This window comes from Lonchura striata, chromosome 5, assembly GCF_046129695.1.
Source record: "Lonchura striata isolate bLonStr1 chromosome 5, bLonStr1.mat, whole genome shotgun sequence".
In the NCBI taxonomy this organism is placed as follows: domain Eukaryota; kingdom Metazoa; phylum Chordata; class Aves; order Passeriformes; family Estrildidae; genus Lonchura; species Lonchura striata.
In genome coordinates this window covers 39,692,121-39,709,022 of record NC_134607.1, presented here as the reverse complement: position 1 = coordinate 39,709,022, position 16,902 = coordinate 39,692,121, and the positions used below count along the sequence as shown (strand labels likewise).

General features: G+C 37.8%; 1 protein-coding gene across 2 annotated transcripts in view; it reads left to right on the top strand.

Annotated features, from left to right (window-relative positions):
- The window catches only part of NELL2 (neural EGFL like 2), a 131,679-nt gene that overhangs the window by 44,177 nt on the left and 70,600 nt on the right, over nt 1–16,902 (top strand). For both annotated transcript variants that reach the window (XM_021545323.3, XM_021545322.3), the window contains exons 10-12: nt 8,193–8,284; nt 10,818–10,920; nt 13,847–13,975. In XM_021545323.3, coding sequence (XP_021400998.2) covers nt 8,193–8,284; nt 10,818–10,920; nt 13,847–13,975 — 324 coding nt within the window. The remainder of the gene's footprint in view (nt 1–8,192; nt 8,285–10,817; nt 10,921–13,846; nt 13,976–16,902) is intronic.

Sequence of the window (16,902 nt, the reverse complement as noted above, 5' to 3'; positions counted from 1 at the left end):
CACATGGGAGGAATACAGAGATGCTACATGCCACTGTAGGGAGAAAAGTGCTGCAGCCGAAGCTCAGTTGGAGTGGAATACAGCTGCATGTAGATAAACAGACTTAACTGCACAGTGTGTGAATTCTGTCTGATGTCTAGAAAGGAGTATTAACAAATATGATTTTTTAAAAATTATCAGCAAATGTAAAGCTTTCTTTCACCAAAGAAAAAAAAGAGTAGTTTCATTAACAGTTGCTATGAGTTCCAGCTTACTGTTTTTCTGTGATGAATCGGAGTATCAACAGATACATTTGGGAGAACTTAGCTGTGATGTAGCAGAATCTGTGAACATCTGCTCCAACTACTTTTAAATTTTTAATTATTTCAAATCCTGAACTGACTTTAGGCATGAAGTATTGTATTGTTTGGAATGCATAATGGATAATAGTAACTTCTAGGAGCCCTGAGAAACAGCATGTTAGATGTACATCGGTTTCTTCTAAAAACTACCTTTTGAAAATTTCCAAACTATTGGTAATACCTGATTGTTTTTTAATATTAGTTTTTGGTTAAATATTATTAGTTCATGAACATTGGGAGTGAGTATATAAAAAATGTAGAAAGCCAGTTTGCATAACAAATTTTAATCAAAATTTCCAAAAATGTGTTTACACTGCTGTCTGTGTTAAAAAATCTTTTGCTGAACCAATGCTAAGGATTTAGCTTAAGAATATTAAATACAGTAATCTGGTGTGTTTGTGATTATGCCAACTAATCCTGTCATTCTGGCTGAAGGGAGGGATGGAAGGATTGGCAGATTCCTTATATAGGAACAGAAGAGTTGGGAGCATGAAACCCTGTCAGTTGCTGTACAGAGCTAGATACAGGTGCTTTGAAAGAAGCAAGATCTAACAACAGCAATGGATGAGGTGCTCAACTCCTGGGAATGTCTGAGCACATTAGACTGGCCTGCTCCAAGAAGGCAAATGTGAGTATTGCTGTGACAGCCAACTTAACCAGGGGCTGCTGTTCATAGGAGAAGTGAAAGCACTTGGAGCTGAAAGGAAAATAAATAGTGAGATGGGTGCCAGGTCACAGGATGCTGTGCTTTCACTAGGGAGGTAGGTGGGTGCAGCAAAGTCACAGTGCAAAATTTCCAGCTAAAACATCTGTGGAAACTATTCTGGACCAAGGATATTCTGGTTGAGAATAAAAGCATCTGTAGGGTACCTGATAGTTGTTTAAATATGAGTGTAGTCTGTGAGTACTTAAGTAATCTGGCAAACTGTTGGTCAAAATCCTCCATGACTGTTGGAGGTAGCTGTAAATTTTTTGAGCAGAATCTGTGTGGAACCTTTGATTTGGGAGCATGGAAACATCACTTCCAAGTTTTTTTCACCTTAATAAATGCCAGCTTTACTATATGGTGGTGGAGCTTGTAGTTTTGTAGTTTGCATAGGATCTTTTTAATACTGTCAAATGAAACTGTCAAAATCTGGGACAATGCTGCTGCTCAGAGATACTTGCCTTTACTGAACATGTTCACATGATTTGTGTCCACAAAGCTGCAGAAAGCCACTATCTCAGTAGTCATGTGCAAAAATTTGTCTTCTAAAATTATGCATAATTGGTGCACTCTTTTTCTTCATGAAGAATCTGGGTAAAATATCCTAATGAATAGAACACATTATTTCCTCTCTGCACCTGTTGGAAGTATCTGGGGAGCACCTTGTAAGCACAGCTGCAGGAATAGGTGCATTTTCCCATCCATGTCATGTCCATGGATGGTTTTAATTTATGGCAAAGGAGAACACAAGCTTTTTTTTTATGTAGTAAATTAATGCTGATTGGTGATACCTGTTTAGCTCTCATAGTTTTCAAAACATTGACTCAAAAGTATGCAAGTCTTTACAAGTTTTTAATTAATTTAGTAAATTCTCAATACTCCATCTGAATCAGTTAATTTAATTTCATCTTACATATGAATGCCAGAGACTTGAGGCATTCTGATGGGTGTATGGGTGGATTTAAGCATGTCTTGAAGTATAAGCTGCTCTAGGGAGGTGTCTAGTTTTCTAAACACTGCTATTTTCTCTTAACAAAGTTTTCAGAAAAGTGTCTTTTACAACTAGCCCAGCAGTCCAGCTGAGAAAAGGTGGAACAAAGTACAAATTTCCTTGTCAGTATTTGATAAAATATCTATTAGCACTTTAACTAAATATAGCTGTGTCACTGGTGTTGTGGATAGCTGACATGAGGAATCTATCAGATAATGTCTATTCCCATCTTTATGGGAATTAAGCAGGCCTGTTATATTTGCCTTGGAGTTCTTTTGGTCTGTCAGACTATTTTGCTATTTATAAACCTTTAATATAATTGTCATACATTTGTCATTTAATTAATATTAACCTCAATTGCTTTTCCTCTCTTGACACCCTCTAAGGCTTGTGTCTAAGGTGTGTGATTTTATAGTTTGACACTTTGCTGTGAAAGTTGTTTGGGTATTGGGATTGTCAACATAGTAAATTTGTCATAAAATGAGTGGGCATCTTGTTCACATTAGGCATGCCCAAGTTTTTAAATGCTATGTATATAGTCCAAAATACTCCTGTTCTCTTCAACAACCAGAATATGGTCCATTGCACTAAAGCCAATGACGCTTTGCGTGTCATTCAGTAGAACTGTTTTGGTTGCTCTGTTTTACCAAGCTAAAGTTGCAGTGTGAATAGCAGTAATGCCCTTTTTAAGGGAAGCTGACATCAAACACATTGTCTTAGATGGAAGAGTGTCCACATTGGATCTTTGCTTACCAAGAGAGATCTCCATTTCTGCAAGTAGTGTCCATTGGCTTTGATTGGCGGCAGCCTCTTTCCCAGACTCCCCTGTCTGGCAGCCTACTTTAAAAGTTTTACTCATCTGTTAGGTCTATTTGCCTCAGCTGAACTGCTGTCAATAGAGTTTTTAGTCATGTTTTCACTGCTTTTTCAAAGTTCAGATTACCTCTTTAATCTTTAAGGGTGACTCAAAGAGCCAGTGATGAATTCTATAGAAGACGTCTCAGCAATGCCACATAGGATAGATGAATTATGTAATTTCCTGGTAGCAGTTGGTGGAAATATAGGAAATATGAGAGCTGGGGGAAGGAATTCAGGATTTCAGACTGACTCCTTGCCACTGTGACTAAACAGCCTGTTAGTATTATTGAAGGTGTCTCACACTGTAGATAATCTTGAGTGATTCTAGGACTAGTATAGAGCAATGACTTTGTGTCTTAAATGTAATAGAGACATTTAGCTTTTCCAGCTAATAAGAAGTAAGACAAAAATAGTAATTGGTTCCTTGTCATGATAAAATTTCAAATACATTTTTCTTTTTTCAGCTGAGGAAGCAGAATCAGATATATGCAGCTTTTCAGCAGTGATTGACTGTAAGAATTTGCAATATATTTTTCAGCTTGAAATTTGGAATAATTTTGAATTGTTGAGGGAGATGGCATGAAATGAAGTAAGTCTGCATACTCACTGACTGCAGCAACAGAGGAGCTTTTGCTTTCCAGAAAATGAGCAAAGAAGAAATAATGCCCAAATCTCAAAGATAAATGAGAAAGGAGTAAGAGCCATGCCTAGTAATGATGTGGCTATCAAGAGAAAGAAATTCAGGGAAGGTGGTGATTATCTATGTACTTCTAAGGATAGAGCCACACTGTGGTTCTGTGCTATGTAAGCTTGCAAAGTAGGATTAGTGGGACTTACACAATGCCTAGGCCTTCATCTCTGAACAGCAGAGAATACAATCAAAGAGATTCCAAGGAGGAGGTAGGAAAATTAAGTGAACAAGACAGGTTTGGGGGTTTTTCTGTGCGAGATAATTTTGGGTGTGTTTCCTCCCTGCCAACCAATCAACATAAGTAAACAAAGAATGAAGCAACATAGACTTAATTACCAGTTTTTAGGTTGTCATTTCATAAACAGACAAATTTCACAAAACTCCGCCACTCTTTGGGCAGTTGTGAATACAAGAAATTAAAGTGGTTTGAGGAGTTGACCAATCTTTCTGCTTTCCCTTGGTGATAAGTCTGAATCCAAAGCAGCTGAGATACCACGGGGAGATGTGCATTCCTCAGGGGAAGGCATGCACAATCTAGACAGTGAAGGTGATAAATGCAGAAATGAGAAAATGTACTACTTAACATTCTGAGAACACAAGTGAACGGAGGGCAGGAGTTCGCTGGGTCATGGATTTTGCATGGACATTTAAAATAATACAAAAACAAAGTGTCATTTGGAGGCCAGTGGGAAGTAGAATGGATTGTGGAAGAGAAGGTATGGTTTAACAAAGTGTTGATAATTCATTGAACAAACAGAACAGCAAGTGGGCTCCTGAAAGATTCCTTTTGCTGGAAGAGCATGGAGAAGATTCAATGTCATCACAATGTGTTAAATAATACTAAAGGATAGTTGCATTATTAGTACAGCTGTGTAAATATAAGCAGACTTGCTGATAATTTTTTAGATCCTGTACACAGATGCTTACCATCTGCATACAAATAGATCAAGAGTAGTCAAACTTCTAAGCAGGTTTTGTAGGCTTCCTGTTTCATCTTCTTAGAAACCTCTGCTTTGAAATATATATTATTTTTAGGTATTGGGGGAATGTGGAAATTTGATGCGAAGAGGAAATGGTTGGTGTAATTCAGCTGTAGATGAAATCCTACGTAGGCAATAATTATCACGATCTGGAACAGCTAATAATCAGGGAATGTCTTGACTGTGACTCAGTCTGTTGAATGAAAGGACTTGGGAAGATGAAGGATGATATGCTTCCCCAGAGAGATAGGAATCACAAACTAAGCAGAGTACCCTGGAAAGCATCTAGCCAAGCAGAAATTGAATCTTCACTGGACTTTTCCATTTACACGGTACTAGTCCAGATGTTCATGTTGCTGAAGCATCTTTATTTCTGAAGGAATATAAAGACAGGAATCGCCAACATCGGGGATGTTCACTGGTTGTGACAGTTGCTGTCAGGAGGCATAAGGAACATTCTGTTCCACACTACCTGGGGCATGGGGGCCAATGTCTTAGGATGAAAGGGCTGCAGAAAAATGTTAATAGACTTGTCTTTCTAGAAATCTTTCCATATGTGCTTAACACTCACCTAACCAGACAAAGTTTTTAGAAGCCTCAGATAGACTGTTGCAAATCTGCCCTTTACTGTTTGTCAGAGTGCCTCCTTAGTGGGCAGTGGAAGAAGAGTGGTCTGGCTAGAGGGTGGGAAAAAGAGGCATTTGTGGCATCACTGGGAGAAGAAAAGACAGTATACACTGGCAAACTTATACCATCACTAAACCTACTGGTGTCTGTCATGATAAATAAACCTGGAGCCATGGTTTTAAAAAGGAATGCCCCTTTTGAATGTTGTCAGTGAGAGCAGCAGTCCATAAGAAGATGTGCTTAAGCTTGTGCTTAGATTATTCAGCTTAATAGGTTTTCAATTTAGTTTCAATTAATTATTTTTAACTGGGCATTTAATGTTTGTAAGGTTTTCTCTCTTTTATCAAACATAGTTTGGTCACTCTATGTAGACAAGTCCCTGATAAACTGGAGACATTATAGCCTTGCTGGCAAAGCCACATTAAAATGCTTAGATAGTTTTTTTAGGGGAGTTCAATGGATGAGATATAATTTTCTGAGCTGCATGGTGGCCAAGTGTTGTGATTGTGGAGGTGGGCATGTGAGCTCTACTTTAAATTTCTGGCAACCACATAGGCTTGAATCATGCACTCTGCCACCATTTCTAAACTTTGAGGAACAATCCTTGGGTGTGTGAAGATACATGGGAAAGGGACAAGGCCCATCTGTGCAGAGCCATCTCTCACAGACTCAGAATTTCTAAGTGTTTGTTTCCAAGATTTTATGGAGAAGAGCTGATTTTCTTGTGGAACCAAGTGTTTGTGATACTGTGTCACTGCGTTAGAATGGTTTCATATGCAAAGACTTCCAAAGCCTGTTGGTGAAATAAAAAAATAGCTTTATGATTTCACACTACGCTGGGTGTGTCCTTTTAATGGTTCTTCTGTGTATGTTGTTTTCTGTGTCTCTTTGAAGAATCAGGTTTGTTGCCATTAATAAGGAGACTGGATTCAGTGGACTATGCTTTGAGGTAGTTTGTTGTTTTACTTTTTTTTTTTAAGATTCCTGGGTAATCTCACTCATATGTTGAGAGTATTTTGGCTTCAGGAGCATATTTTCTTCTAAGATAGAATGACAGTGATTTTGATGTCTTCTGCCTTTTCTGTGAACAGTCATAGTCTGCCTGTTGGGAACATGAGGATATGTTAACAGTTCATTGCCATTGTGTGGTCCTCAGGCAATGCTGTACTGTTATTTTTTCCTGTCACAGGTAGTTGTTCTTAAACTGAAATGTATGGGGCAAGGGAAAAGACTTAATATTTGAATATTTCAGTTTAGTGTCATGGCCTGTAATGCACAGGAGGTGATATATATTACTGGGTGATTGTCTTGTCTTGCCTAGATTCAAGATCTGCAAGTTTGTGGTAAACATTATATAGAATTATTTCATATACTTCCTCCTAGAAGAGCTTGTTTTGGGGAGAGGAAAAAGATGCAGTATTGAGCTTTTATGACTCTTTGTGAGTCACACACACTGCGTGTTATAGGTTGACCCTGGGTGGCCTCCAGGCAACCCCCCAAAGCTGCTCTCTCACTCCCCTCTACAGCTGTATAGGGAAGAGAAAATGTAACAAAGGATTAGTGAGTTGAGATAAGGACTGCGAGAGCACTTTGGATGCTTATATCACACAAGGTAATTTATATTTTATAACATAATTATAACAAATATTTTTGAATTTCAAAACCCCATTTTTGTTGCTATACCCATCATTTACTTTTCATCATCAGTTTCAAAACTTTACTTTTTACATGATGAAGTAATAAGAGCTGCAGGTTAAAAAAGAAAAGTAAACTGAAAATAAAAGGAATAATACTAATTAATATAGGTCATTCCTAGTAAAGTAAAAAATAAATTAAACAAAAAGTCTTGTACTTTTAGATATTTTTAAATTGTCTACAAATTGCAGTCTCTTTAAATAGAATAGATAAATGTCTCTGTGAAACTATAATTGATTTACATCTTCAAATCAATGGTTAGCAAATTAGACATCTAACATGTAATCTGGAACTTGAAAGTTGTAACCTACTCCTGTTATTTCATGATTATGCTTACTTGATGAGCCTTGACTGTGTCCTAAGCAACAGAGACAGACATCTGATTTTCTGTACCTAGCAGTTATGTTACTCAGCCTTTATACTTTGCATAATGTAATTGCAGTAATGGACCCATTAAAAAAAAAAAAAAGGCAAGACGGTTTGCTGTGAAAATGTTTTATGTAAGTCTTAAATACCGAATAGGAGTTTTAGTGGGCAATCCAGGATGAGCTGTGTCGGCATGCAGTTGTAAAACCTGGTGCTGATTGGGTGCAGGAATGGTGCCAAGTCATGACAAACACCAATCCTGGTGACATCCATCTGTCACTTGATTATTGAAGACTTGATTGTATTTTTGTTGAGGGATAAAAATAAGACAATCATGAGAAGTCAGTTACTGTACAATAAAATTCATATGCTTTAATATGCCTTAGCAGTAATGATAAAGAACTTGGATAATCAAGATACAAATCCATAATATTGAATTAATGGTGTGGGGTGGTGAAACATCAAAGGACTGTGGTAACAAACATGTGGCTTCAGTGATCACCCTTCATCATGCAACATTCCTCTTCAAGAAACCAATTATGTATTAATACCACTGGCTCTGCTCTCACAGCTCCATTTTCCTGTGCACCCATGAGCTGTGTGGAAGGCAGTCACCTTTCTTGGTGTCACCTGAGACACGTCTCTTCTACCATCACAGTAGCTATCTGTGCTCCATATTGCTTCAACATCCTTCACCTTTCTACTTATGTGTGCTTTTTTGGGCACTCTGTGGGGTATTTTTCTCCTCTAATTTTTTTGCTGATGATATCCAAGAGTCCTGTAGATAGGTTTAGAATATTCTTGCAGCCGAATCAAACTTTTCATTTTGAAATGCAGTTCTCTTTAAGAAAATGTATCAATTCTATAAGCAGTGTGTCAACACATTTATACAAAATCATTGTGTTGTGTTGTTTTGTTTTGTTTTTTCCCTCTGAAGCGGTGTGTGTGTTTGAAGGCAGAACCTACTTTGAAGGACAAAGAGAAACTGTTTACTCAAGCTCAGGGGACTGTGTTCTTTTTGAGTGCAAGGTAAGAATACTCTTGATGGAATAAAAATTCTTGCATGTTAGAAATATCAAAGTCATGCTTTTGAAAAATAGGTGTACCTCAGGAAGTGACAGAAAAGACATCTAATAGGTCCTGTGTTTATGTTGTCTGAGTTCTACATCAAATTTTTGCAAATAAATTTACTTTGCATAGCTGCAAGCTTTGATGATACAGCTTGGCAATCAAGCGGCATTCTTTCTTCCCTAAGTACTGTCCCCACCGTCAGTAATGAAACATCAGCAGATTACCTTATGTTTCCATCTGCAGTGTTATTGTTCAAAATTATGTGCTCAGGTGTAAGATACACAAATGTGATGGGGGCATAGTTTGAAATTCAGGATCATTCTTAGAGGAAAAGCTAGAGGGAAAAGAAGAACTGGTACACCAGGTGTCTGGTATTGATGGAAATTGGGTAGGCTTGGGGTTTTTATTTGTAAACACAATAGATCTGATGCTGAGTCAGTCTTGCCCTGCTGCATGAATAGAGCTGCTCTTCAGGGCAGAAATATACTTTAAGGGTGAAATATACCCCAGGGACAGCTATGGGTTAAGAATTGCACAAACTGCTGCAGTGAGTTATGCAGTCTCTCCAGGGGAGGGATGGGGAAAAATCCTTTCTGGTTAGAAAGCTGCAGGCTGGAGTTGAAAACCTGCACACACATTTCTCAGCAGAGAAAAAGAGGCAAGCAACTCCTCTCCCTTCTTGCCATGCAGCTGTCCATCAGATCAGTTTCTGGAATCTCAAACATTCTCATACAGTTGTTAAAAAGTGTATCTTACAAATAAGAACTGGGAATTCTTGTCTAACTGTTGTTGATTTTAATTTCTATGAGCTTAATTGCTGCAGTAGGCCTTTGAAACCCTTTTTGAGAATGGCAAGGAGAAGCTAACCAGGAATAACTGGGAATTCAGCTGTAGGCTTTTTAGGGCTATGAGCTTGCATTTTCAACATGGCACCCAGGACATGAATTTTATGATTAGTCAGTGGATATAATTAGCAACAATCAACAGTTATCTGATGTTGCCTTGTGTTCCTTGCAGCTGGCAATTATGATACTGTATGAAAAAAAATAGCCTCTGTTGGCTGGGCTAGTCTGTGTTTTGTTGATTAGACTTGTTTTCTGATAGACTGCCTCACTGTCTTGGTAGAAATAATAAGCAGCGACTTTAGCTGATTGAAATGTTGCTTTTTCAAGGACTGAAGTACATAGAGTTTCTGCTGAACAGCCTTGTGAATGGTAATTCAGAGCACAAAATTTGTAAACTTTGTTGATCAGTAAGAAATTCATAGATGGGCATTCTTTTATTACTACCAGAGTTCTCATAAAAGGATATAATTAATGGCTTTAAGTCAAGAGGTATTAATAGGAATGGCACAGGTACTGGTTTCATGCTTGAAGGATTATAATAATGTTACCAAGGCAATGTATGGAACTTTTTCATTTTGTCTGGATGTAATTAAAAACATCATGTTTTGTTTTCATTGCTGCAGTTGTGCATGCTATAGGCATGCACTTCTCTGTTTGAATATTATAAATAAGGGAATGAAAAATTAGCTTCCAAATTAGAATTTATAAAAGATTAAAATTAAATCTAGACTACCTTAATTGATGTTGTTTCTATCAAAGGTTAATTTAGCTTATGGGATTGCTGGGTTTTGTTTGTTCTGGTGTACAGCACATCTCTCTATGGTTTGCTTTATTGTATTATAAGATTAAGGCTGATTTCTCTGTCAAGATTGTTTAAGGTAAAATTTGAGCAGTCATTTTGATATTGGCCACTGTGTACATGTTCATCTTTATATTTCATGCCTCTGAGGGACATGTTTGGTTTGTTTTCTTTCTTTGCCCTATCATGACTAGAGCACTGCAAGACACATTATTTATGGCCCGAGGGAGCCTAAAGGTGGTACACTTGTGGTAGCCAGGTTGCTAAGACAAGCATTCTGTGTGGCCATACTGCAACAATTTCATGTGACCTGCACTGAGTGCCTGAAGATCCTTAGACACCATCTTGTGGTGTACACTTCCAGATGATTGATGAAAGCATCTCTTTCCTAAAAGGGACTTGGTGCCAGTTTCTTTCATTGTTACTGCCACTGAAAGCAGTGAGATCAGAGATACAGAGGTTTGATTTTACTTGCTGTATATATAACAAGCTTCTTCAGAATATTCATGATGGGGACCTTTGACTGTGGAATCCGCTGCTTCAGTTTTTGAGAAATAATTGTAACTCTTACAGGCATAATGCTAAGACAAACTTCTGAGGCAAGTTACTTGACAGCTAGGATAAGAGAAGAATGAGAGTTGTTGCCACACTTCTCCTTGCTTGAAAAAATTTGAGTGTAGGAGAGTTCCCGATGCTTTTATTGTTCTATGCTGTCCTCTCAAATGGCTTTTGAAGGTACCTGGAGTTTGGCCTAGGCATGGGTTTGTGTACATTATAATACTGAAACTCCACTAAAGTTGTAACTTCCTTTATTTCACAGTATTAATCAATCACCTCAATTTAACAGGACCACAAAATGCAGCGAATTCCAAAAGACATCTGTCCAGCTTTAAACTGCCCAGAATCTCAACAGATCCCCTTATCTCACAGTTGCTGCAAAGTCTGTAAAGGTAAGGTAATGGCAGGATATATAAAGCTCAGTGTAATTTTTCATTCTTATAAATGACAAATAGACTTTTTTTCTCATAACTTTCAATAAGACACTCTTATGCATGATGATCACTGTAGATCTTGGGAAGCTGAATAAGTAACAACTGCACTGTGACATCTGAAAATTGTTTGTAGAATGTTTAATAATGCAAATTCAGGGAAATAAGTTTTTGTCTTTTATTTCAGCCAAAAATGGGTGGAGAGTCTAATAAATCATATATATAATTAGTGATTTTTCTATGTTTCACCCACTTCAGTGTCCAAATTAAATAGTCCAGACAAATATTCATGTTTTCCAGCATCTTTCTGGGGTGCTTTGAGGTATCTCTTTCAGAGAACTGTTCTTGCTATGCAGTTGTTCAAGCATGTGAGTAACTCATTCACCTCTCTGGGGTTGTAGTCTACATTTGTAAGCAGAAACTTTGGGAAACATTTCTGTATGCTGTGCACCTTTGCGTACTACACCCAGTCTGATCCTTACCAAAGAAGAGAGATGTAGGAAGTGCTCTGAGTCCTTGGCCCACCCTTTTGATTTGAACACCAGTATCTTAAAAGCTATTAACATTTGCATCTTCAAGTGGCTACATCTGTTTCTTCTATAGCTAAATAAGATAAATTGATACCTGGCATGAAGGATGGTGTTAGGCTCTTGGACTGATTTCAGGTATACATCAGCAAAGATTGCAGCTATGGCTATTTCTGTGCTACTCAGCACAAACATGAAGGATATGATTAATGACATCAAGCAGAGGGATAAGAAAGTAGAAGAAAAGAACTTAAGAGAAGACAGGTCTTCAAGTCTGTCACAGTTCAAAATAATTTCTTAATGATAATTCTCTATAAAATCTTCAGTAGCTTAGAGAAAAACTAATGTTTCTTGTGTTTGGTATAGCTAGAAAATTTTAATCTATGTCGGTTAAGTGCTTTCTGAATATTTTCAATCCTCCCTGAGCTATGCTAGCTTGGCTTCTCATGAGGTGAGGAGCTTATTCTTTAAACAAGCTGCTGTAGGCTATTAGTCAGCAGCATGTATTTTGTCTATTAATACAGCTGCTGTATGAATGTTGAGAATCTTAATAATAATCTGTATAAAAGCCCTCATGCTTTCTGGATGACATGTATCATCATAATTAATGTCAAAAACTGATACAATCCAATACAGGCCAAGAAATCCAGAAATAAGCCTCTTGCTTTCCCATGAACTCAGGATTCAAAGAGGAGGGCAGCAAAAAGGCAAAGAGTAGATGTTGCCATGGCCAGAGGTGGCTCCTGATTCACACGCTTCTGCTGTCATCAAGGAGTACTGGAGACCTTCTTGCACAGTTAAAAGTGTAGAATATTTTGCTCCTTAATGTCCTGTGTTAGATGCCATCATTATGGTAGCTGTGTTGAATAGTGATGTCTGAATAACATTACCTAAGCATACCTCTAGGCAAGAGAAACAACTCACAACAGGAGGAAGAAAAGCATTAGCCTGTCATATCACAATAGGTCTGTGATGTTTCTATCCTATGTCACTGGGTCTCAGTACTAAAACATTTTGTCTCTATGGGATCTTCTGCTTCCTTTTGCTTCATTCCTGCTTCTTCACACTCTTCCTGAGCTGTCCAAGTGCAAAAGATTTCTTTGACCTGACCTCCAAGCATCTCTGCTGCCACTGTCCCACTTGGGATCCTTGTTTACCTAAGTTTCTGTGAGGTTAGGGTTAGAAGCTCTTTCACAGCAAAACATGAAGCAGAAACCAGGTGGAATGATAAAACTAATATTTTTTACTGCCGAAAAATACTTTTTTTGCTATTTTGCAAGAGGCTCGTGTTGCAGCCTGATGCCAACTTGCATTCTGGAGCTGTTGCTGTTACACCAGTCCTGGTCTCCTGAGCCTGACCTACATTCCCAAGGTCTCCTGTGGTTTTAAGAGAATAAAGTAATTATTGGAAAATACTACTGATGCTTGATCAATTAATGTTTTAGTGAAAGAAGGAAACTTGAAACAAATAAAATTAATGAGAAAACAGGAAAGGAGAGAAGTTCCACACCTTTATATAAAGATCTGGAAACTGTGGAAGCTTAAGTCAGTTTCCAGAACCAGCTAATATTGTTCAAGAACATAAAATCATTAAATATCATGAGAGCAAAACAGGTGAAACTTTAAAAGAAACCTACTGAGTGGAAAGGTTCAATCTAAATTTTCCAACCTATTTTCATAGTCTTAAACATTTATAATTAAGGCAAAATGTAAAATGGCCACACTCAGGAAAAAATTGGAAAAGAAAAAAATAAGAAAATAGGAATGGCAAACAGGTGAGATTTAAAAATAAAATTCTCTGTAATGGAAAGAATGATGTAATAAGGGAAGAGTATTCAGTTAGTGGAGGAAGGGAAGAGATCAGGGAAGAGTAAAGCAAAAATAGTCAATGTTAATCAAAGGATTTTGGTTAAATATAGAAGGATTTTATAAATACACCTGGGAACTAAAAGTGCTAAAAGTACTATCACTAGCTAAGTTTCTAAGCTGTCAAGCTCATTTATAAATGTACAAACAAACAAACAAAAAGGACAAGAACTATATAATTAGGACATGTCCTGTAAAAGTAATTAACAATGACAAGGAGACAGTAAGGGGATTTAAGCAAGCCTTCTATCCAGCTGCTTCAGATCAGTGCTATAACATGAAATTGAATTGAAGACCTAGAGACAGTCTGTTCTGGTGGCCTTTACTATTCCTCTCATCCATTTCATGCTTGGTACAATTTATTTTTCTGTATCTCACAGACAATAGAAAGGTATTCTTTGACCCAACTGAGAAAAAGATAGCACTGTCTTTGACAGGTATGTTTCGTAATCCCTGATTCTTTTTAACCCTCAATGATACTTGTTTCTGTACAGGCCATGACTTTTGCACTGAAGGACATAACTGTATGGAGCATTCCGTGTGCCGAAACCTAGAGGACAGAGCTGTCTGTAGCTGCCGAGATGGCTTCCGAGCCCTTCGAGAGGACAATGCCTATTGTGAAGGTGATTCCTTGTGCACAGGCTTAGCACTTCTGTGTAAATTACTGTGGGATGAGTCTATTCATTCAAAAGCTGTCAAAGGGATAGACATATTCAATACAATTAATTAGATGTTGATCGACTAAAATAATCTCTTCAATTAAGTTCTTTAAAAGAAAATTAAAAAAAAATCTGATCCACATGACCAGTTAATATGGCTGAGGTCTTGAATTAGAAACATGCTTCCATAGGAAAATTTTCCTTTTTTAATTTTCCTTTTTTAAATTTTTCTTTTTAGATATCTAGGCAATCTAAATTCAACCATTTGAAAAATGTATTAGTGTAACATTTAGTTTTTACTGCTGCTTGTTCCTATTTTCTCTCCTCAGGAAGTAAGAAATGCTATGGATTAGATTCTAGTACTGTTAATCACACTGAGTAGAGATTCACAGTTTGAGTTGCTCTATTGGTATCAGGGAGCAACAAGCTATTTAATCAGAAGAGAATCATCTGTACAATCTAGCATCATCAGGTGAAAGGAACCCATCCCCACTCCAACAGTGAAAGTCAAAGTCCTCTGCACAGTCTCCTAGTGTTGGTGCTCACTGTTGCTCTGCCTTATGAAAACCCTGATTCTGTAAACACATAATACCAGTGTGCTGTCAGGCCATTCTCACCATAAAGCTTGTGTTGGCAGCAGAATGAGCTTTGACAAGTATGTAGTTCTGTTCAGATTAAATTGAAAGTCAAGCATCTGTGAGGAGATGTAGTTTAAGGTACTCTGAAGTTCCACCTAATACCTGCATTATTCTCTGTTGATGCACGGTAAATGGGATAAATTGAGGCCTTTTAAGATTGCTCCTTTGGCTGAACTCTACTGAACTTAATGCCTGCAGCTTGCTTGACTTAGTAGCTGCATTAACGTCAGTGGGTATACTCATTCATAGATCCACATTTGAGAATTTGTGGCTGTAAGAGCATATAATTAATTCAGCTTTATATGCATCTCTACTTAATTTTTATGGTAAGCCTTCTGATGTAAGCTGGTTTTGAGAAGCAGAACTAAAATTCTTCCAGAAACAAATCCCTTGCCCCCGTCATATTCCAGGAGGTATCTGACATCAGGACCTGCTGTGTAACTTGTAGCATCAATTGCTTTTTATCCCGTAGTCCCTGAAGACTGCTGTGGCTTAGGCTGTGGATTTGTGTTCCTGGGAACTCATCAGCCATTCCCTATATTCAGGAGTCACTGGAGCAATGGAGTTACAGGGGCTTTAAGATGTTTGTTTTCCTGCAGCTCTATTGTCACTCTGCCAAAAGAAAGCAAAAGAACAAATTACACTTTCTTGGTGATCTCCATGTCTCTCACATTAGAGTCTGTTGCTTTGTGTGTAACTTGCCAGGCATGCCGTAAGCAAAACAAAACAAAAGAAACTTTTTTATCAGCACTGAGGGTGAAATGTTTGATGAGGACACAGTTGATTATCATATGTGAGGCTGATGCATTCTTATTATAAGAGGATTTATCAGTTTGTGCAGTACCTGATTTCAATATGATGATCTTTTGAGAAGATTTCTTGGCCCAAATGTTTCTGTATGGGCAAATGACATTGATTTTGGTGGTTATCATGAATCTGCTTAACTTCTTTCAGAGAACATTGCATAAGTGAATAAAAGATTGGGACATGTTATTTACATAAAAATAATAGTTTTGCTTACTACATTTATAGGCATTAAATTGTAACTTTAAAATGTTCCTGATCCAGGAACACTCGCCCATGTTGAAGATAATGGGAGTAAGTTACACTAGGAGGATGTGCCCACATGAGCAAAGCTCAGGAGGCTGGGTCACGTCCCAAGAGGTTCTCCCTGCCAGAGGTGAAGCTCCTCAACAGGCAAACCATCCTGACTTTGCTTCTGGCTCTGTGCTGTAGCTGCGGTGTCGGCACCACGCTTCAGCTATGCACAGCTGGTACGTGGGTCCAGACCTGCCCTTGATTGTCCATCTCTGACTGACTGAGGTCATGTGCTGGAAGGATGGGAAATAAGGCTACAAATTAAAACTTCAGGATTGTTTTTGTGGAAGGGACAGGGGACTGAAAGACCCGTTTCTTCAGAGTTGTGCTTTTTCAGTTCCTGTATCCCTTTTTCAGTTCAAATGTCTCTTTGAGCAGAGGATTTTATTTCTGGAAAGAGACTCTTATTTTATATACTGAACTAACAAACAGAAAGGCACAATGGCAGGAGTGTAACACCAAGTCTTTTCAGAGTCTTGTGCCTCATCTTGAAAGGCTGAAATGGTCCCAACCTCCCTTTCTCAGTGGATACCCTTTCTTCACTCTGCTATTATTCGGTCTTTAATTGCAAGCAGTGCCAGGTATAGAAATATTGAGTTAACACAAAACCTTTCTGAGAAGGTTTTTTGTAATGGCTAGAGCCCATAGATGTGAGAGCTGTTTCTGTGTTTGCACTGCACAAACTCCAGATATACTGCAAAATTGGATGTCATTGGCTCTGTGTTAGAGCTAAATACAATCCTGATTTGTGCTCTAGCACTATCAAAATTGAAAGAATAGACAGAAGTAATGATGCTCCCATTTGCAGAACTTTTCCTTAATGAGAAGAACAAAAATAAAAATACTCAAAGCTGGTTTCAATGTGGGTCTGGAAAAGCTGCATAAATTTTACCTGAATGATATAAGAGTTTTGCTTCTGTCCTAGAATGAACCAGTGCTTTTCCAAAGCTGTGTGATGTCTCTAGATACTTCTATGGTGAATAACTTCCTGTTATATTATAATAATTGTTAATATTTACATCACATTTAGCTTTCCTTCAGAGTACTGTGTAAAGCAGTACTTAAAGAATGATCTTTCTTAATTTACATGCTGGAAGCCTTATTCCAAATAATTTTAAATCTGTTTTCTGCCTTAGGCTATTATGCAGTTCGAGA